The sequence below is a fragment of the Siniperca chuatsi genome, linkage group LG23, assembly GCF_020085105.1.
Source record: "Siniperca chuatsi isolate FFG_IHB_CAS linkage group LG23, ASM2008510v1, whole genome shotgun sequence".
Classification (NCBI taxonomy): domain Eukaryota; kingdom Metazoa; phylum Chordata; class Actinopteri; order Centrarchiformes; family Sinipercidae; genus Siniperca; species Siniperca chuatsi.
In genome coordinates, this window is record NC_058064.1 from 11,721,688 (window position 1) to 11,743,652 (window position 21,965).

A 21,965-nucleotide genomic window follows, 5' to 3' on the forward strand; every position below is an offset into this window, starting at 1 on the left:
TTCATGTCTTGTGTCATTAACTTGAACTTGGACAAAAAACCTTCAAAGTTGAGAGTGCAGTTTTTTTCTATATGAATTATATACATACACAATATATCTATGAAATTGTGAAATAATCCAAAATAGTTACAATATACAGTTTGCCACAGCACATTTTTATTTCTCACTGACGTTTTGATTTTGTTTTTATTTTATTCTGAGTGTGCTGTACATTTTAAAATTTTGAATACACTCTCATTTAATAGTTGTGAATCTGAATCATGTTTGCTTCTGTGGTACTGGAACTATGAGGTTGTTACAATTTACAAATCATGCAAGGGATTTTTCTCTATTTTTTGACGATAGCTACTTGAAAAGTCATTGTGGAGGACGAGGCTGTGGTGCCATGTGAAGAGCTTTCCTTCCTTGCTCACATGTTGATGGAAGTTGCCCCTCATTGCCTTGTGAGAGGTTAATCCACAGTCTCAGCGGTGGTGGAGGCAGTTCAGATTGGAATAGCGGAGGCCGCCTTGGTCTTATGGCTCTCAGATCCCTGCTTCGAACTGAGAGCATCCTGCTTGCAGGCCAAATGGCGAGCGTTCTTGACCTTCTATGACCTTTGCAGAAATGGAGAACTGTAGCAACGAGGAGGACGATCAGGATGAGAAGGCAGACGACGAGGAGAGCTGTAAACATGCCAGTCATCCACTGATAGTAGTTAATCTGTTGTGAGGTGGCAGTGATAGCTGGAGATGCAGATACATAGGTGTTAGAGGTGGGACTGAGGGAAGTATTGGTGCCTAAACCTGGAGTCAGGGTAGTGTGGACAGCAGGGGTAAATCCATCGAACATGGGAGTGGAAGTAGTGGAGAAACAGTCTTGTCTGAAGCTCACAGTTCCAACTTTAGTGATCAGGAACTCTGGAAGCATTGCTTCTCTAAACGCAGGGTTAACTGATCCATCTGCAGACCTCATTGCGAACCACATGCTCCGTATTTGATCAACATGGCACCGTCTAAGTCTGTCATGACCCATCCCACACAAGCTGTAGTTGTACCAGGACACCACAGTGGACCCAGGCCTTATGGAAACAACAGAGAGGTTGTGTTTGCTAGAGCTATTAAAGAAGCGAGACAGTTTTGTCAGCAATAGTTCCACCCTGTGGCGGTGACGGAGAATGGAGTGAAGACTGCGTTGAGCTGTCAGGGTGAAAATGTGACAGGGGTCGACGGGGCTACGACTGAGATCCAGGGTCACAGGCAGCCAGGTGCTGAGGCTCTGTCTGTCCCGGGCGGCCAGTAGGAGGTACTGAGGAGCAAACTGGAGGTCCACCTCCAGAGGAACACCGTGAAGCTCCAGACCGTCCAGTGCCAACCACGTACCAACGCTGATGGGAGGCCCATCAATCAACCTAATATCCAGGGAAAGAGCGTCTGCCTCACCATCTTCTGGGTCTAGGAAGGTTTTAGGTGGGATTGAGAAGTGGAAGGGGAACCCAACAGTGGCCATCAACACTGGAATAGACATCAACACTTTGGGTGGGAGATTCATGGAGCCTGAAATATACATAAAATAAACAATGTTTAAATTATTGCTCAGAAATAGTGAATAAACATGTCTGTAAACAAACAAACAAAAAAATAAATTTGATATTTCAGATTTATAGATATAGAAATGTTCGTTTGCAAAAACAAATTCAATGTTGGATGTTAAAGGTACCCTGTGGAGTTTTTGACCACTAGTAGCAGTATGGAGCAATGTTTTGATGCGTGGGGTCCTGTTTTGTTAGTATTTTTTGTAGAGGTGCAACGATTAATTGATTGACAAAAAATGTATTTATTTATTTAATGGAATTGCAACAGTTTTGATGATTGATCAGTTGTTTTCATAACTTTTTAAGCAAAAATGCCAAATATTGATGGTTCCAGCTTCTCAGATGTGATAATTCGACGCTTTTCTTCGTAATATATAATAGTAAACAGAACATGTTTTCTGACATTTTGCAGACAAAACGATTAACTGATAATAAAAAATAATTGGCAGATTAATCGATAGTGAAAATAATTGTTGGTTGTAGCCCTAATCTTCTGTCGCACACATTAGGACACACATTCACATACAAGCTGCAATACATTTTCCTGCCGCAAGTTTTACACTATTCCACTTACTGACAGTTGGTGGCGGTAACGCGCCAAAAAATTTAGCAACACAGCAGGAAAGGCTGCAAGGCAAGCAAGCAAACATGGATGTAAACAATGTAGATTTCAAATGTTTTAATAGGGGGGACATGCACTCAACAAGTTTGTCAGGTCTAAAAGAAAAGATTGGTGAGAAACACTGAATGTAAACAAAACTTTGGTTACAAAAAACAATTCCACAGGGGACCTTTAATGTGTTTTCTTAAAACGTTGGTTTTGTTTCAAATACTTTCTACTCTTATTGGGTACATAATAAGTAATAACTAATAAAAAAGCACTTTATGAATGTATTTATTTATTTCGTCAGTCTTTCCGAGAGTATATTTAGGCTTTTTATGCAAAAAAACAATGTATTTGGGTAAAGATTGCCTCTAGTGCAACAGACATGTTGGCAGCTGTCCACTACAACCAGTTTCTCTAGTGCAACTGAGATTTACAGGAAGTTCCTTGCTCAATGGTAATGGTACCCTTGGTACTTACTTGAGATGGAAGGTGTTGGCTGGACTGAGCTCTGTCTTCTATATAAGGAAAGGCCTACAGCCTGTAATGATGTTAATAATGTGGTTGACATCCCATAAAATCGACTGAAAGACATGCTTAGAATCTGCTGTGTGGGACGTCCTTTTGTGATTGGCCCACTGCTGTCTGTTTGGCAGATTAACAAGGAATTCTCTATACGGACACAATTGCCACTGAGGGCAGATGTGTTCGCTGCTAATGATGTGTATGTGATTACTAAGAAGCCACTCGCTTCTAGAGAAGGAAGAGTGTCTGAAATGTCCATTTGTGGTGTAGCTGTTACGTGGTTTATTTCTGTAGTCTTACTGGCAGACAGATGCATCGCTGGGTTTGACGTCTGGGTTGAAAAGAATTGTTCACTTGAATCAGACATTAAAAACTGTGATGGAAAAACAGTCCAGTGCTTCCCATCTGGTGAATAACCTGTCAAAAAGTCCAGAACGTGCTCCACTGTGTTCTCGAGGTCGGTACGTCTGATTTGAGGGGTACAACCATTTACATACACATGATCCTGTGCCACAGATTGGCCACATAACGGGAATGAAGGATCAAGAGTCTGCATTTGATGAATGAAGGATGTAGTGTAGGGCTCCTGAACAGCAGAGGGAGCAGTTGGATCAAAATAGACATTGGACACTAGTCTAGCGCTTTCAAATACTGAAAGAGGAACTGGACAGGTCACACTAGGGCTTGGTGCAATTGTAGTCAGGATTGCTGTATTTAAATGCACGCTTGTTGTCATTCCAATGACTAAGGATATGTGGGAAAACACAAATAATGGGACAGAAAGGATATGATGGGTTTTAGTTAAAGCAATGTTTACTTGAAGAACCCAAGATGGGTATGTTGGCTGTAGGGACTTCAGTAAAATGTCTGAGCTTAATGTCTGTATTAGTGCATTTTGATCAAAACACAATTCTGTGCCTATTTTTGACTGTAAGTATATTTCAACTTTGTTTTCAAGATTTCTTTGCAAAGACGAGACACTAATATCAGGTAGCAAAGATTTTGAGAATGTCTGCGACAGTGGCATCGTAAACGATGATGCTTTGAGAGACTCTACTGTAAATACTGGATTTGTAATATGGGGTGTCTCAAGTTGTCCACTAAAAAAGCCAAGCTCAGAAGGTAAAGCTGGTGTAAATGTCATCACTGAGGGCTCCAGCAAGGACGTTGAGAGCGAAGACTCCAATTCGGTTTGTCCAGACAGTGTCAGCTGACCCGTTAATGTGACCGATGACACGTCCTGAGTTGTTACATTTAGCTGAGACATTACATCCTGATTCATCGCAGACAAGGCTGAGGACAGATGTTGGGTTGTATCAAAGTGCTGAGTTATTGATAATTGCTCAGCCATTAAATATGAGGTCGGTGACACATCTGGAAACAGCTGAGTAGACGGTATTCTGTTTGATGGTGGCTGTGACTGTATTGTCTTTAATCTGGAGTTCAGTAGCAGGACCTCACTAAAAGTCTCTGTTAGAGGTGGGTGAGAAACAGATGGGAGGTTATAAAGTGTTGGTTTGGCAGTGTGGTGATCTTTAATAGGCCCTTGGTTATAGATAATGTGACCTATGAAAGAGAAAATGCAAGTCAGTACAATGGAAAAATATTCCATGAATGCAGTAAATCATCAAATTAAATAAAATCATCACTACTGTTGTCTGGGATTGTTTATGGATGTACTTAATTTATCCATTCTTTCATTCAGCCATCCTTTCACTGATATGCAGTCATACATTAGTTGGTTTTCCCACCAACATAACGAGCTAACAACTATTCATTGTATTCAATCACCAAACTTACAGCTGCTATACTCATTTTTTTTAATATTAACAATGGATCAAATGACTATGCATAATGTGAAAGGGTTCGATCACAGACAAACTCACAGAGAATTGTCAACTCTGCAGCTCTATGGAGTGTTTAATGGCCCACAACATTTCCAGATGCTCTAAAAACCCACTGCACACTACATGCCCAGCTCCAAAAGGTAGATATGCTTCATTCAACCAATGTCGGCAAAAGAACAGCAAAACCTCCACTTATTCTGACTTGGGAGTGTTCATACATTATTCCAAGATGGTTACCCCCACTGCCAGCCTTGTAGTCACATCATTTAAATAGCCTTAATTAGCTTTTGCAGTGTTGTCACTGCTGAAGTGAAATCAGATACAAACTGCTCCATTTTAAATAACTGAATTGATTATATTAGTGTTAATATTGGATTTTTATCTAGATGTAACTGCCATCGATGGTGGCTTTGCAGCCATTTTGCTGTTTGTTGACACTTTCTTTTCAACCAGTCGGAGATATCATCGCTGTCAGAAATTTCCAATATCCCCGACTTCTGGAATTACAACTCGGAGGCTGACCTGAAAGTTATTTCCAACTTGGTTGCTTGTTATTAAGGTCTAAACAACATAACGTGAACACAGCAATAGACAGTCAGTGACTAGCAGGTAAACACAGTGGAGAATTTAGCTGCTAAAAGGGAAATGAATATTGGACGTAGATTGATCATGTGGCCAGAAACATGACACCAAATGAATGCCAATGTTGCTCTGTATCTGCTGCATTTGTGAATAAGCAACTGTTTGCTAACAAGTTCGCTATAGCAACCTAAAGGTGTAGCATTTGCAGCTTGTTTCTGCTGTCTCCAAGTGTCCAAAATATAATTTAATGTAGTTTTAAATACATTTTTTCATCCACTTTCATCCACTTGATTTATAATTCATAATGTATGTCTTCATGTGATCCTCAACATGACATTCAACTCTAACATAGTCATTTGTTTTCTATGTCATTCATGCTTCTCATATTTCCATCACTACATTGGCCCATATGTTCTTCTATTCATTCACCCATTGAGCTCCATTCTGTGGGCTCCCCTTCAAACAGAGATCAAGTCATTACAACATATGACTTGAATGACGGAGCACCCAGAACAATCCCATATAGTCATATAGAAGTCAGCGGCAGCAGACTTACCCAGTGAGCTCACTGTGGGCTGACTTTCTGAGTCAGTGTGGCTGGCTCTATGAGAACCAGACCAGAGGGGGGATTCCTTCGGGTGGGGTCGGAGGGTCAGACGGGTGGTGAGCAATTTTCTGTCGACTGCCTCATGTGTCAGCGTGGAAGTGACACCGTAAGAGGCTGGGGTCAGTGGCAGTGAGAGGTAAATACTGTGCAGTGTGGATGATGGTAATGATGGATCTGATGTGACTTCTGATACTTGTTCACTGCAGCCAGTCGCCTCTACATGAGGTTTTATTTTCGAGGCAGAAAGCTCAGTTTGCTTGATATGTTCCTGAGATTTGTGAACTGAAATCCGGTTTGGAAGAGTGCAGCCAGGTTCCACACTGGTTGACATGTGCAAAGTTGTCAAAATAATGTTGCCAGTAAATGCTTGTCGCTCCAGGAAAGCATTAACATCCTTGCTGTATGGGTGCCAAGTTGTCTGCTTGATAGAGAAAAGAAAATTTGAGGACACCTGTTTTTTTTGCATGTGATTTGTCTCTAAAATAGCGATAGGCATCTCAGGATTAATGTCAGAGTGATACATGAGCGTCTTACAAGCATGCAGTGCAGAAGTAAACTTGAAAACCTTCTCAGGTGAATCTAGGCAAATATCAGCCTGTGGGCCAGAGTGCTGAAGTAAAAATCCTTTGGTGACAGAGATGGCGGTATTTTCAGTTGAATCATCTGCGTGTGTTGGCTCCAGCCTTGTCCCCACATGGTTCATATGTAATAAGATGATCGACAAACTTGGTTCCAGCTTGGTCAAAGGAAGAGAATATATGTGTGAATGCTCTAGTTTCGCAGTCTGATGGACCTGAGTTGGCGTTGGAACGATCATATTCCGAATAGGGGTACATTTTAGCCTTTGCAAGTCTCTCTTAACTTTACGTGGGACCCCTCCAGGTGCACAAAGCACCCGCCATCCAAAAACAGGAGCTTCCAGTAACCTTGCCAACCCTCCTGCTGTCACACTGTATTCCAGTACCTTGGCTAAATCAGACTGTCGTTCCTCTCCTTGACATCCGACACGCCACAGAAGCTGAGCAACATCTGCTGAGACATCTTGTTTCTCATTACCACGAGTAATTTTCTCAGCAAGCCCACCTTGCCTACAAACTCTGAACTTCTCTTGTTGTTGTATGAAGGATTTTCTTCTTGAAAATAGGTAGACAAAGCCCAGTGGCAGGCGCAGGTAGTCAGCCATGATGGTGGCCAAACGGATACGCTGGCTGGCGTCAAGAGTCACCGGGTTCAACTGAAGTAGAAGGTTAGCCCAGATGGTCATTTCCCCCTGAGAGCAGGACAGTGTATTCCTATTAGACCCAGAGACAAAGTAAAATCAGATTTTCAATTATTTTAAAGGATAAGTCTGTCGATATTCTGTATTTTTCTTATTGTCAACAAATCCCATGAAAAGACCAAACGAACGATGAACTGATCCTACTAATAAGTATCGTCTGTGCAGCCAAGTCTGATGTAGTTAATTTCTTGTGGCATAGATGTCCAATGAGCCACACTGTCGCGCTGGGTGACTCGATCCTACATACACTGTCCTAATGTTGTAAATACTCACCAGTGAGCCGCCGACAAATGCTCTATTTACTCGTGTGGGAGTGACGTTTTCTAAAAAAGTACAGTGCCCAGTTAAAACTATATATTTGTGACCTTTTTTTAGCTGCCTGCATTAACTGCCATGTTTTGGCCACATAGAGGCAGCACAACAAGCTGTAAAAACAAAATAAAAAACATTGATATATTATCACCTTATAAAGTTGATATGTTAAACATGTCAGCTAACAGTTTCCCATTTAATCATCCATCACATGGAACAACATTAGCATTCAGGAGCAGGGTTTGTGCCCACTTGATAAATGTAACATTCACTCTCTTTTTAGCTCTGTGGGTTTGTTGCCACGAGCGATCCCCCTTCACATTATTCATAGCCATTTATTTTATTCTAAGAGCCAAAAAGCATTCTGATGAGTGGAAAACACTGTCATTGTCCTATCGCTAGGTCCATTTAGCATTTTCTGTGTTAGTAGCCTAGTCAAACCACTGGGGTACTCAAATACAATATTCAATACACAATACTACAATACAAAACATTCAAATGCAGGAAAAGATTTGTTTTGGTCTATATATCTCAGCACACAGTTGGCTTTGTAAAGTGTAAAGAACCTGCAGTAAGTCTTCCCCATGTGCTATAAAGATCAAGAAAAAATGGCTGCATACTTCCACCCCTCATTTCCTGCCCTCTTACCTTGCTGGGTTCTTGTCAGCCACTGTTCTGTTTAGGATGTGCAGATAAAAGTAGGCAGCACGCTGCTCTCCAATAACAGACACTTTAAAGTGGTATATCCCACAATCCTCAGTCAGAGCCAAGCCAGCTAGACAGCTAGTCTGTCGCCAAAAAACCATCCAGTGGGGCAAAGTGCTGTCTCCATCAGCCAGAGATAGCTGGGGGGAGAGGAGCTTATATTAGTAGTTTGAATTTAATATTTTTTTCATGTATGCTTGTTTGTGTGTGTGCAAGCTGTGGCCACACTGCTTCTAGATTAAAGACACATCACTTTTCAACAGCATCCCTGCAAGAAGGTCTGCAGGACTATACTATGAAGCCATCAAACTCCACTTCATCATCAGATGTAATGAACACCCACAAGCAAGCGTGTGCAATTTGGGACACTAATCACTGTGCAGTATCACATGATGCAGACAATCATTTTATGATTGCAGGTGTGTGCGTTGGGGTTGGTACTGCTGTGGGAGATAAAAAGCAGAACAAAACAAAAAACCCCTAATTGTATTCACTGCCATTCTACGGTTGCCTTCCTTCTGTCACAACATAAAAACAGACTCTCATTGTGACATTGAGGACGCTGACCAAGCATTCCCACACAATCCTCATACTTTATGAGTGTGTCGAACCTGGCACATAGCTGTGTGGATTCAAATGTGTAATATGTTGATGTCAGCATATTAAGGAAGCCAAGAACTAAGCCTGAATGAGGCTTTAAGGGGCACTTTGCAACCTGGGTTTTTGCCTTCCTGGGCAAATTTCTCCAGGTGCTGCTGACCCCAACTCCATTACACTATATAAATGAGGGAAATCACGAAAAACACAATATGACCCCTTTAATCAAATAGTAACACATGAAAGATATTCCAAAAATGACAAAATAATTGATAAAGTGCCTCGCTAACTTTAAACTTATATCAATTTGGTATGCAAAATGAATTTACTTTGTAGACATATCTGCCCAAAGATTTGTCTTTATTATCTTCGAGGAATGCTCGGCTCACCTGGTAACGCTTCGTGTGTCCCGGGGTTGCTGGGATGGGTAGTTTAAAAAAGAAAGGGGATCCTGCCTCAGACGTAAAGTTGGGAAAGCCACCGACTTCAGTCGTTATAGGACAATGTTGCATTAAACTTTGATTGTGCTTCACATTCTCCAGCAGCAGCAACACTTTGAGGTAGAAGTCCAGGGTTTTACATGACAGGGTGATCTTTCGGTTAAATGGTCCAGGGTGCTTGAGGTCATCCATGTCCTGTTACTACGGGACTGAATTCGAGGTAACGCTTCATCTCACTCTACCACTCTCGTTTTTCACTTCGATCTTTTTCTTTCTTGTAAGGTAAATAAATCCTGAGAGCGCTGGTGTTCTTTTTTAGTCTCACCAGATATCCAGAATGTCATTTAATATGTTAATTATGGCAAAATGTATTCCACGCATCCATTATTCTGGTTGATTTTCAACCAGTCCACTTAAATGTTGCTCAGGAAAATGTAGATTTCATGCACAAAAAGAATCTGCATTGTAAAGCATTGGTACCATCTATGAAATCCATGGGAGCCAACCACCTCCAACACGTGGTAATGAACATTTTTTGCAGGCTGAAAGTTTTCATAGTATTTCCAGCCTTTTTCATCAGTCATGTCTGTGTCCTTTCTTACCATTGCACTGTACTGCTGCTCACTGAGGAATGCACCCAGTAGTCCTATAATGTCTCTGTTGTCCGCTTAATCAGGTTAAAAAAGATCAAAATTCCAACAGAATACGTGTAACAAGGCAGGGACATCTTCACATAAACGCTTTACAATGAATCACCAACAACAAACGTGTGTGTTTACAACAGGGCAGAACCTGATCCTCAAAGCAGTCATTAACAGAGCTCTTTCTCTGTTGATACTGCATGTTGCTGGAGGTCCAGTTACAAGTCAGTGGTGGTTACTAGGATACCTGCAATGCTACCAGAAACTCTATCAATTACTTTTGCGACTGAAGGTCACAGATGGCTGATGTCACTTCAGCCTCTTAGTGCATCAGATCAGAAAGTGCAGACTATTTTTGTGTCAGGAATGGCACTCAGGCATTTCTTGGAAAATTCTTTTTGAAGTGATGTGACATGTTTTGTCTAAATTGTGAATGTGCGCATGTGAGTGATGACTTTGACTGTTGTGCACACTTTAAAGCCTCTGAAAACATGGCTTCACATCTCAAGTATTTATCTATAACATTAAATATTCCTGACTAAATACGCAACAATGAGTTAAAACAAGTCAAAGTCTATAGCCATGCTAGCGGTTCTGTTGTACTAAGGCAAAGTGGCGCTTTGAGCTAAATACTAATGTCAGCATGCTAACATGCTCATGATGACAATGTTAACATGTGGATGTTTAGTAGGTATAATGTTTACTAATAAGCAATAAAAACAAAGTACGGCTGAGGCTGGTTGGAATGTCACTAGTTTTGAAGGTATTTGGTCATAAATAACAAATTAAATTTTTGGCCTGATGATGGCGCTAGGTGAAAAGTTGGGGGAACACCAAAGTGGTTACAATTCATTCCTGAGGGACATGAATGTCTCTATCAAGTTTTGTGGTAGAGAAATTCTGTCTACTTTAGGTTCTTGAAATAAAGCTGAAATCACATAACTGTGAATACAAGGTTTTTATTCATGTACACAAAGAGAGAAGACCCCTTACATGAAAATCACACAGCAAATCAAGCCGACTATGCTGAGTAACAAACAACTTCCCATACTCCACGCATCATATCGATTCTTCTCATAACAAAGTCATTTCTCATGCCTGGTTTTGACTGCTTGATGCATATACACACACATACAGACTTCACTCTGTACCTAGTTAAAGATTGTCTTCTCACAGCAGAGCAAAAACATTTTTTCCACTTGAAAAGCACTCAGTAAAAATGCATCCCCCTTGTTAACCTGCCATCCCCCCCTCTCCATCCCCCAGTAGCAGAGAGTGCAGGGGCAGAGGGGTTGTTTAGTTGAATATGTCAGCCTGACTCATTGATCCTTTATCTGACTGAGGTTTGTGCAAGTTACAATCTATGGCCCAGTCCATGGCTCTGAAATATTAGTGGCCTAACTGTGCTGTGTATTGTTAAATCCATGGCACTTAACAAATCACATACTGAGCACCAAAGTCACAAGGACTCATCCTCTAGGCACCATGGATATTTGTTCCAAATTTCATGGCAATCCATCCAGTAGTTATTGAGATATTTCTGACTGGACCAAAGTGGTGGACCCATTGCCATCCCTAGAGCCACACTGCTAACCCTAACCCTATCTTTGGCTTTTGGTCTCTTAGGTCAGACAACACAGGTAAAGTGAAGACATCAACTTGGACTCCAGAAAATTTTAACTGGCATTTTTCAATGTTTTCTGACCATCTTATTGACTAAATGACTAATCGATAAGATTAATAGTCGCAGCCTTACTGTAGTTAAGTGAATGGTACCCAATGGCTGCCTGGAAGGCAAGAAAACACATTTAAAAAATCAAAACACTATGACATGCTTAAATCCAATGTCAGTGTACGCAATTTGTAGTAAATTGCTTAAAACACACAAAACACTGATGTGGTTCTTGAAGGGTTTTTAGGTTTTTTAGGGTTAAGTCACTCACATTTTATATTTTCACACTTGGATCCACATTTTGGCTAAATAAAAGTAACTTGATGGCTTATAAAATTATTTCCCCTTATTTCAGGCATCAGAAAAAACGATTATTGTGGTGGTTAAAGTATTAGTCCTCCTGTGCGGACTGATGGGAGCAGGCCAGACCATGACAACGAGGTCCGTTGAGAAGAATAAGTGATGCTGAAATGGACACAAACATATATTACATGGCACCAGTCCAAACAGATGTGGAGGAAAAGGGCAGACTGAATAAAGAACAGTCTCACTTATCGTCCCAAGGAAGCAATGACGATGGGAAGAAAAAATGCACTTTCATACAGCATGTGGGTGGTGTTTAGAAAGGATTTCTTTATGAGGTTCAAATGGGCACCTATAATAATTTCTGAGGGGATTGCTCTGTCAGAGTGAGTTGTTTTAACATTCCTTTAATGACAAAACTTTTCAAAACTGAAAATACACGTGATAATATAGATATTTCGTTGTGTGTAGTTAATTTCTTTGTATGTCTTGTTTTCTTTTAGGGCAGGGCACAGCATTGAGCGTATGCCAGGACACTGTGCATTTTAGGGAGACACACAAGCAGCAACCTTAAAAGGGGCACCCCAGTGATTTAGCATTGCACTTAAATTAACTTGGAGGACTCACAAGAGATATTAAAAAAAAGAGTAGTCAAAAGGTGTGCAGCAGAGGCCGAGATATCCTGACTTTTAGTTTGGCTAAAACACCAAAAACACTGGATCCTACAATCCCCCTAATGCAACTTGACAATTAACTTTTCAATGCTGTGAGCACCATAAACCAAGTTCCTTTCATCTCCACATTGGAGGGAAGCAGAAAGCGGAGCATGTGCCATGTATCAAGGCTGAGTCCGTGCCACAGCGGCGCGGGTTCGAATCCAGCCCGGGCCCTTTACTGCATGTAATGATATCTCCCCTGCCTTTCCTGTCTCTACCAAATAAAGCAGACATGTCAAAAAATCTTAAAACAAACAAACAAAAAAAAGCGAATGAAACCAAAACTATCTGCATAGCCAGATAACATTAGAGGTAGGTGAGAAAATATAATATGTTGTGATTTGGATGAACCAACCCTTCAAGTTCTTCAGAATAAAAAAAAAATCTTTTGCCAAATCACTGTTTTCACATTTTTAATTTGACTTTTTGTCAATTATAAACTTTTTGTCAGTAATAAACAACAACTTCTATTAAAATATCAGTGGCTCACACAAACCCTTAAGATTATCTGTGCTATGTTTTTGGAATGGTAGCTTTGCATAGTTAGAAAATAATGACTAAGCTGGTCCTTTATGCATTAATGGATTTACTATCCTTGCTGATATATTAGCAATATTGACTTAAAGATGAGATGGAATATTTTTAAAACCAGACTGCAAGTTGCACTGTTTAAACCAGAATGACATACAATTTTACATATTTTACACTTCTTGTATTAAAACACCAGCTACTACTTTCATTTATGTGTTTGAACATGCATTTTAAAAGTGCCTTCTTGCCTGAATATTTTACCGCACTTCAGACACTGGGAAGACTTTTTGTTCGAATGGATCATCATGTGCCTCTTCTGCGCTCTCAAAGTGTGAAAGGATTTGGGACACACTGAACACCTGTAAGGACTCTCTCCTGTATGTTGGCGCATGTGAACCGTCAATAGGCACTTTGCTATGAAACCTCTCCCACAGTGTTTGCACGTGTATGGACGCTCGCCTGTGTGATACCTCATGTGTAGCCTTAACTCCCCGGAGGAGAGGAAAGCCTTGCCACATTCTGTGCACAGATAGTTCTTTTCCCCTCTGTGCATCCGCATGTGTCTCGTCAGGTGCTGGATCGAAGTCTTTCCACAAATGTGACATTTATAGCGTCGGTCTCCTGTGTGAATGCGAACGTGCAAACCGAGGTTATAAGAAGACCTGAAGCCCCGGCCACAGTGCGAACACAAATATGGTGTCTCCCCCGTGTGAATCCGGCGGTGCACATCCAGGGACCATCTGGACGAGTACTTCTTCTCACACTTGTCGCAGTGGAATGGCAGTGTGTGTGTTTTTATGTGGCTGTTCAGGGTTGAAACATCCTTGAAGACTTTCGCACAATACATGCATGTGTTTGTTGCACTCCTCATCTCAGGAGTGCACGTTTCAGCATCTACTTCCTGAAGGACGTTGTCTGTCTGAGGTTCTTTAGACTGAGGTCGGCTGGGTTCCTGGATCAGGTGCGCCTGTCTGATGTGCTGCAGAAGACCTGACACTTGGCTGTCGGAGTAAGGACACAAAGAGCAGGTCTGCAGTCTTAAAAGTGTACGATTGTTTAAATCTGAAAGAGACGAGATGATGAAGAGATTCGGTTTAAGTGCTACAAAAATGAAGTTTTTAATATAAATAATCATTTTCTGTCAAGATTATAGATTTTTAAAAGTACTAATTCTCTCAATTTCTTTCAATCTGTGAAATCAATCCTTGTAATATTACTATAGTTATTCAAACAAATGAACAAAGTCGTATGAATATGGAAATTCAGTGGGGAAGCAATTATTTTCAATGGTGTCTAAAACTGGATGCTGCCATACTTGAGCAGTTTGCAGCGGTCCGGTCATCGCTTTGTTCATCTTTTAACTTCAGGTCTTCTTCTCTTTTGCTACAGTCCTCCAGAGTTGGACTAACGTCAGTATGGTTTTCCTCAACGGGCTCCTCATCCTCCCTATAATCAAACTGCCCTTCATCTTCGCTACCTGTGGACAATTCCTGTTGCTCTGAAGCGAGTTGCTTCGAGTTTGGTTTGGGGGGAAGAGACAGCCTTGGCAAAAACATACTCTGAGTTTGAGAGTAGCCTGTGAGGAGAGAAAAAACCCATTAAAATCTGAGTAAACATGTAATATGTTGAGGTGTACATTTAATGCTAAGAGTCGAGACACTTGCGCCAATATGGGTCTTTCAATTTCACAGGGTATCTGCATACTTTAGTATAAATGTATTCATACAGTATTTAAGATTTTTAAATACTCACAGAGGGAAAAAATACATATTCAGGAAATTTCTGTGCGTATTAGCTAGCATAACATGCTATAGCTAAAGACTACAGCTTGGCAAAAACAGCAAAACCAGCAGCATACAACTCATTGGGCTTACCATTTTTTGGGTGCCAGCATAGCACCACTGCTGTTCAGATTTCATTGAAGAATCCGGTGCTTTTCAGCCCATTTAAAATATTTTTTAACAACCGGTGCCTTAAAATTCATTCATATTTACTGAGCTAAAGAGAAGTTTTTCCCCTTATCATAAACTCGTGAGTGGATGTGTACTATTAGATTTGTGACATATACTGATGTTTTTTTTTTTTTTAATGCAAAGAGCCCACGGGTGATAGTCATATTTCTTGTTCACAATTTTTGTGCTCAGCATGTCATTAAAATGCAGGAAAAACAAACAAACAAAAAAGGTTTTAACATAAAACATTTCTTATGGCCTATATCCAGTTTTGTTGTATTTCCATGGGTTTAACCACTTAAATACCAAGCATGTTTTGTAGTTAAATTTCAGTGCTGAAAAATTCAAACTCAGGCATCACTTTGAAGTCAGTAAATGTTCCAAGAAATGTTCACATTGTGTCTCTTAAGAATCCCTGAATGGTTTAGGCGGCCTAGGGCAGTTGAGTTTATTTTACTGTTTTTCTTTAACACTGTAGAAGATGACTTACATTTGTTTGTGCTTCCTGACTGTTGCTGGTGGAAGTGCAGTAGTGCCTTCAGCTGATCCGGTTCCAAAACCAGTTGTCCACATTCTTCCATGACAGAGGGGGTGCTGCTGAGCCACTCTGCAGTCTTTAAAGTGTACCCATCATAAACAAAAAAGACCATGTTTATACAACACCATCGATCATTTCCTGGCTCTTTATTCAGTATCTTGCTTGGTAACAGTTACTTTGACCAAAGCCTATTGTGCCAAAGTGTGATCAAAACAAATAAAAAATGATAAATCCCAAAATTTGCACAGAAATGATGCCATGCTTATTTTTTTAAACATTTCTATTTGCACAAAGTGTTGATACATTTAAAAATGTACAGTACCTGTTTAATATCCGGTATAGGCAAAAGATTATCCAGTGTTGAGATGAATTTCCATACTAATGTGTGCAATGTGGCTTCATACTGCTGGCCATAGTGGATGGGAAAGACCTCCTGGGAAAGAATTCACACACACACACACACGCATACATTATGTCAGGAAAATGTTCCACTGTCATATGTCCAGTCTCTCTTCTCTCATAAAGATATGATTTGAGCTACTTGCCTTATTGTCTCCATCTTAATATTTACTTACAAAAGTATTAATAGATTGATGAAACACAAGTCGCTATCTATAAAAACAGTCCGTTATCAGATACAACTTTAATTATGGTAATAGTATTAAGAATGTCTGACCTTGAAAAACATCTTTCTCTCCTCTGTGTCCTTGAGCAGAATATGAACAACCTCCACAAAGTTTGACTTTGAATTTTCCAACTCCTCCAATTCCTGTTAAGTGGTATCAAAAGCAAACAAACAAACAAACAAACAAGACAACGATAAAAATGTTGGTTCCCAAAGAGTGATTCAGGGTCCCTTTCGACCAATCAACAAGATGCATTATTAATTCCAAGTTTGATCAAAATCCAAAAACCAATCAGTCTAATATTGTTTTTCATCATATGTGCTTTCATTTGATACTTGACAACAGAGAAACACGTTGTACATCCATGACTTCAGCTGCTTGTTGACCAAGGACTTTATCCATAATGACAACCTCTGTCTTTTTGTTTCAGCAGTCTTATCTTTGACTTGCATTGCCTCGTGGTCTTATCAAAGCCCTGAGTGGTGAGCTCGGGGCTCAGCTGAGCAAACACTAATTTCTCTGTGGGTCAATAAGTAGCTCACAAACTAAATAAATAACATAAAATGAAGTAAAGAGAAGCAGAGGAGCTGGTCGGTGTCCGTAATAGTGGGAGCAGATGCAGAAAAGCATCAATTAAACATCAAGGAGAAATCTGCCTGGACTGAAATCCCAAGGGAATAAAGAAGGCAGGGAAACCGATCAAAGAGTCATTACTGCTACATGGGAACAACATAGGGCCATCCTGTGTGTCAGAAGGGAGAAGATCATTGCCTCAGGCAAAATGAGGTGGAGATCCATGGATGATGTCCTCAATGATCACTCACGGGACTAAAAAGGATTAAAAGAGGAATGCTACTTAATTTGGACTTTGAAGGGTCTGCCTTTCCCTTCTGTCTCTGACAAGAAAAACAGAGGAGCTTGTCCTACTACCATGTGACAACAACAGAACATCAGTTCAGTGTCTACCACACACAGCTAAAGCCTTGTTAAGGTGCTGAAGCTGACAAGCAGATTTTAATAACATCTATCTAATATAACCTATTCAACACTAATTATTATTCTTTAATTATGTGGGTGCCTCTTTGTAAAATAAGCTCTCTAAAATTAATTAAAAGTTCAAGCAGACGCCTAATTTAAGAGCCATTTAGAGCTCCATTACAAAATATTCTTGATATTAACATTAATGTGAAAGCTGTGCTTATACTGCAGATCCAACTGAGAATCAACACACCGCTCTGCAGCTCTATGCTGCTTTCAGTTCAGTATTCAGACACACCTGCAGACTTACCTGCTGATCACAGGTGGAGCCCATTGTGAGGTTTTGAATGACCCTCAGGTGAGGCTGCATATTCAGCAGGTTAGCTGCGCTCTCACTGCGACACAATTCCAACACCATCTGAAACAGACACCATAACAGACATATATGTTGTTTGTCTAATAATATGTGTAACCTCAAGTAAGGTTACAAAATGTTACATTGTAATGTTCTAAATAATAAAATCTGCCTAACAACAAATACACTTAAGATGTGAGTTAGTTACTGTTAGAAATCCACTACACTGACACTAAACAAACTTTTACTGTATAAATTTAAATCAAGGAACAAAGATAATTAGGAAGTTGAAATTATTTGAAATTCTTACCCTTGCCCTTAGTCTGAGCAGGAGTTGCACTTTCTCTCTGGGCGTCAGCAGCTCTGGAGTCAGCTCTGTCACCAACCTCACCAGCTCCTCCACCTTTCCATAATGTAGCACATTACAACACTGGACCACTTGCCAGGCAAAGGCACACATCAGACGCAGCGTTGGAACCAGAAGACACAATGAGGAGACGGACAAGCAGGAACCTGCAAAAGGGATAAGAAAAAGTAAAATTACAGAGCAATCATAACTTGCATATAGATGTATTTTGACAAATATGAGAAGTTCCAAACCCAGTATAGATGGTCTCCCCATAAATGTGCAATTGCAATAATTGAAAGTTCCCTGTGTTTGCGACAATGTTTGTCTAATTCCCACAATATTTCTGTAAAAAAAGGCCAGATCAGAGGAATGACTACTAATCATCACTCTCTCCTGCATAAAGTAACCTAATTCAGAACATAATTTCTAATATTTTAACCTTTAGTTTAAGTTTTAAGTTTACCATCAATCCCATAATATCCCAAAAAAAAAAAAAAATCTAGCCATTGTATTTATGGACTGAAAGCTGCACTCAGGCTCTGAGTAAACACCCTGCTTGACACATAATGTAAGTTGTAAGTCACAGTAAAGTACAAAAACTGCTTATTTTACTTAAGTCTTCCACTGTTTCAGAAAGGTCTTGCTGTGATGTCTGCAGAGATACAGGGGGTGAATCCATGACTTCAGCTGCATCTTTAGTCTCAGCCTCTGGCTTACAACGACCAAGGACTTTATCCATAATGGCAAACCATCTGCTCTTTTGCTTTTTAGAGTCCGTCTGATCCTTAACCTTTATGTATTTTTGTTTCAGCAGTCTTATCTTTGACCTGCATTGGCTGGTGGTCTTATCAAAGCCCTGAGTGGCGAGCTCGGAGCTCAGCTGAGCGAACACTCTCTCATTTCTAGTTGATCGAAGCTGCTCCTGGATGCTCTTCTCTGCCCATCGGCTGAGCAGCACTTTGACTTCATCTGATGTCCAAACAGCCCGCGACGTATCTGTTGAAAGCAATGTAACCTAGTTAATACAGTAACAGCGCTCAAAAACGCAGATAATGACCTATGTCATGAGGTTTAAAACAACATACCTTTCACATGCACATACTCTGGTGACTTAGGTTGTGTCAGCACAGCAGATGAATCCACCTCTGTAGAAGTCTCTCCACCAGGGCCAAGGACTCCTTCTAAAATAGCAAACCAGTCACATTTAACGTCCCCATATGGTTCCACTTCCTTGATTTTCCTGTACTCCTCTTTAAGGTTGTTCACTTTAAGACTGCACTGATGTGGTGTCTTGTTAAACCCCACCAACGCGAGTTCACTGCTGAGGTACCTAAAGACTTGATTGTTTGTTGCTGTGGTGAGAAGCTGTCTCTGAATGTTTGGTTGTGCCCAGAGGGTCATCAGCACTTGGATTTCATCAGGCAACCACTGGGTTTCATCTGTGAAAGTATAAAAAAGCAAAATAGAACAAAGGTGTCTTAGTTAAATTAAAAAATATACAGAAATTTAGTTAGTGTGCATTCAATTTTTCTTTATTTCTCTCCTGTGCATTCCCTTAGTTTCTCTGCTGTTTTTTATGGCCCAATAGCATGAGATGGGAGCTGAAGCTGGTCAAACGTTCCTCCCTTATGTACATAGAAAGAGGTGCTTAACTTCCAGTGGGGAGCAGCTTATGTGTTCTCTAGCAACATCTGCTGTAGCTTGTTTTAAATTGCATAAATTAAAAACAAAAAAAATCAAAGTAAAACAGAAAACAATCTTCAGATGGTGACAGCATGTGGCTGGTTTCTAGTTTTAATTTCTACTTACCATCAGTGTCCACATCCAGGACAGACTGTGACTGACTGAGCAGAGAGGGGTCTGTGGAGGAGGGCTCTGTTGTTTCTGAATGTCTTGCTGCTGCAGCCTTGGAACTGAGGACATCATCCATAATGGCAAACCATACACTTGTACGGGTGCTGTTGCTTCCACCTCTGTGTTGACCGTTTTTGATTCTCTTGTACTCCTGCTTCAGTTTTTTTATTTTCTCCCTGCACTTCTTTGGCGCTTTGTTGAATCCAAGTGATGCTAGTTTAGCACTTAGGCGGGCGTAAACTTTATTATTCCTCACGTTGAGGAGAAGCTCTTCTTGAACAGCGGGATTTGCCCAAAGTGTCAATAATGCTTGGACCTCTCTATTTGACCAACAGCACAAGGGCGTATCTGTGACAGCAAGAACGTAGATAAACTAAGTACATTTTAAGAAAGCAATGAATGATTTGAAGGCAAATGAAGTGAATTCTCAATTAAAGATGGTGTTCCACTACCACTTATTCTGCATAGCATTTAGCCTCTGACCAGTTAAACAAATTTTTCTCACAATGTATCTATCTAAAGACTTTATTTAGGTACTTTTGAAAGACTCTTCCTAAAAAATAAACTACAACACTCAGTCATCGAGTCACACGCTTCTGCCTCATCTTGTTTAGTCCTATATATTACATCAAAACAAAGCGGTGTTCAACATGAAGGCCAGTGTTTTAGAATGAACTACTAGAAGTATAAATGTGCTTTAGATAAAACTTTTTTCCCCTGTCATGTAGGAATTATTAGAGAACACAACTAGTGTTTTACAATGCAGCAACTTGCAAAAGACATTTTTCTTTATTTGACAGAATGAGCAACGTTATTTATAAGTATATTTATATCTTATCCTAAAGGTAAATTCCTTTAGCCTGGTGATTACTTGCCTTTGACTGATGTTTGCACTGCAGTAGAGCTGTAGGTACTTGTAGACGGACCGTCAACATCTTCTAGTTGAATGGAGTAGAAACCTGGGTACTGTGGTTTCTCTGTGGGGCAAGGTGTTGGGCCTGGTGTAGGGCAGGGTACGAAGGTGCTGTTGCAGCTTCCAGGAATGTCCGTCATAGTGTGCGAATCTGCAAGAGAAAAATAACCTAATGAATAAGGTTGTCACGATACCAGAATTTTAAACTTTGATACAATACTTGTATAAAAAAACGATTCGATACCTCTTTCGATACAGGCAAAGAAATTATTTGTTCACTGATTTCCCTTTTATCAACACAAATCTACCAAAAAAAAAGCAGGTCAGCATTAATTTGACTTCAGTTGTCTGTATTTTTATTAATACATCTGCATAAGACACCTTGACAAGTGGGGTAAGGTGTTTTGGATGGGTGATTAAAACATGATTATGAGACTCACTATACATTGTGGTTAGTATTAACTCTATTTTGAATTTGTATTTAGTGTGTTTTATACTGTTTGTGTTTACTTACCAATGAGCTGCAGGTAAATGTAAACAACTGTTTGAAAGTAACGTTTGTCTGTACATGGTCCCTGACGTATGTCTTTTACAAAAACCCAGGTGAAACAATAAACCGACTTTTTGGTTGACTGAAGACCTTGAAATAGAAAATAAGTCATATTTAGTAATATTTAGCCTATTACAACAAAGACAACTTACCTGTTCCAGCATCTGAAACCATGTATTCAGGTATCATGGTGGCTGACTGTTCTGTGTTGTCTGTTGTAGCTGGTCTTTCACTCATGATAGTGTCCATAGCATCGTACCACCTGAAGGTCTTAACTTTGTCCCCACATCTGTCACTGTGTTTTTTTATTTTCCTGTATTCAAGTTTAAGCTTCTTTATCTTGTCCCTGCACTGTTTCGCAGAGCGACTCATGCCTACTGCAGCCAGTCTACCTGACACTTCCCTGTATACTTTCTCATTTCTAAATGATTCCCCGAGGTCATGCTGTATTTTTTCTTCCGACCACACTGCTATAAGCGCCTTAGTCTCTTCATGAGACCAGTTCACCTGTGGCTCCATGTCGTTTTCTTTCTATTTGTTCTTAAACCAAGAACAACTAAGAAGAGTTGTTTGCTGGTGAGTGTTTTTTTTTTTCAAAATGGCGCTCCTTCCTCTTGTCGCTTGAATGACGTCACATTATTTGGGCCAATCAGATGACCGTTGCCTAGATACAGCGCCGCTGAAGGCGGAGACGGTGGTTATGCCCAGAGCCGTGAAGATGAACGTGAATGCGTGATAACGGTTTGGCTCGCATAGCGGGGCAAAGGCGTGCTGTACCGGACCAGTGGAAATGGGCTTTTATATCCTGAACTGGTCTTGCAAAATGCACCCTATTTATAGACGAAACGGAAGCCGCCAGCACGAAATTTTGTCAACAAATCGTTACGATACGTAGCAAGAAAAGTGCAGAGAACAC

General features: G+C 40.4%; 2 protein-coding genes across 8 annotated transcripts; both read right to left on the minus strand.

The window, feature by feature from the left end:
• Positions 1-118: 118 nt before the first annotated feature.
• LOC122870992 lies at positions 119-10,198 on the minus strand. Of its 3 annotated transcripts, none has more exons than XM_044185475.1 (5): positions 9,021-10,198; positions 7,978-8,174; positions 5,688-7,030; positions 2,658-4,268; positions 119-1,535 (listed from the first exon to the last, which is right to left on the minus strand). In XM_044185475.1, the coding sequence occupies exons 1-5, from the start codon at positions 9,261-9,263 to the stop codon at positions 358-360; spliced, it is 4,572 nt and encodes a 1,523-aa protein (XP_044041410.1). In that variant the 5' UTR covers positions 9,264-10,198; the 3' UTR covers positions 119-357. The 3 variants fall into 3 exon arrangements, with proteins under 3 accessions (XP_044041410.1, XP_044041411.1, XP_044041412.1); XM_044185476.1 differs by having other exon boundaries at positions 3,003-4,268; positions 9,021-10,197; XM_044185477.1 differs by lacking the exon at positions 7,978-8,174 and having other exon boundaries at positions 9,021-9,132.
• Positions 10,199-10,655: 457 nt separating this feature from the next.
• LOC122870995 lies at positions 10,656-21,694 on the minus strand. 5 transcript variants are annotated; one of them, XM_044185483.1, is made up of 12 exons: positions 21,202-21,682; positions 20,462-20,650; positions 19,542-19,934; positions 18,818-19,171; positions 18,345-18,728; positions 17,694-17,896; positions 17,327-17,446; positions 16,101-16,193; positions 15,747-15,857; positions 15,377-15,500; positions 14,250-14,510; positions 10,656-13,996 (listed from the first exon to the last, which is right to left on the minus strand). In XM_044185483.1, the coding sequence occupies exons 1-12, from the start codon at positions 21,566-21,568 to the stop codon at positions 13,140-13,142; spliced, it is 3,456 nt and encodes a 1,151-aa protein (XP_044041418.1). In that variant the 5' UTR covers positions 21,569-21,682; the 3' UTR covers positions 10,656-13,139. The 5 variants fall into 5 exon arrangements, with proteins under 5 accessions (XP_044041418.1, XP_044041419.1, XP_044041420.1 ...); XM_044185484.1 differs by having other exon boundaries at positions 17,339-17,446; positions 21,202-21,681; XM_044185487.1 differs by having other exon boundaries at positions 13,746-13,935; positions 21,202-21,694.
• Positions 21,695-21,965: the final 271 nt, after the last annotated feature.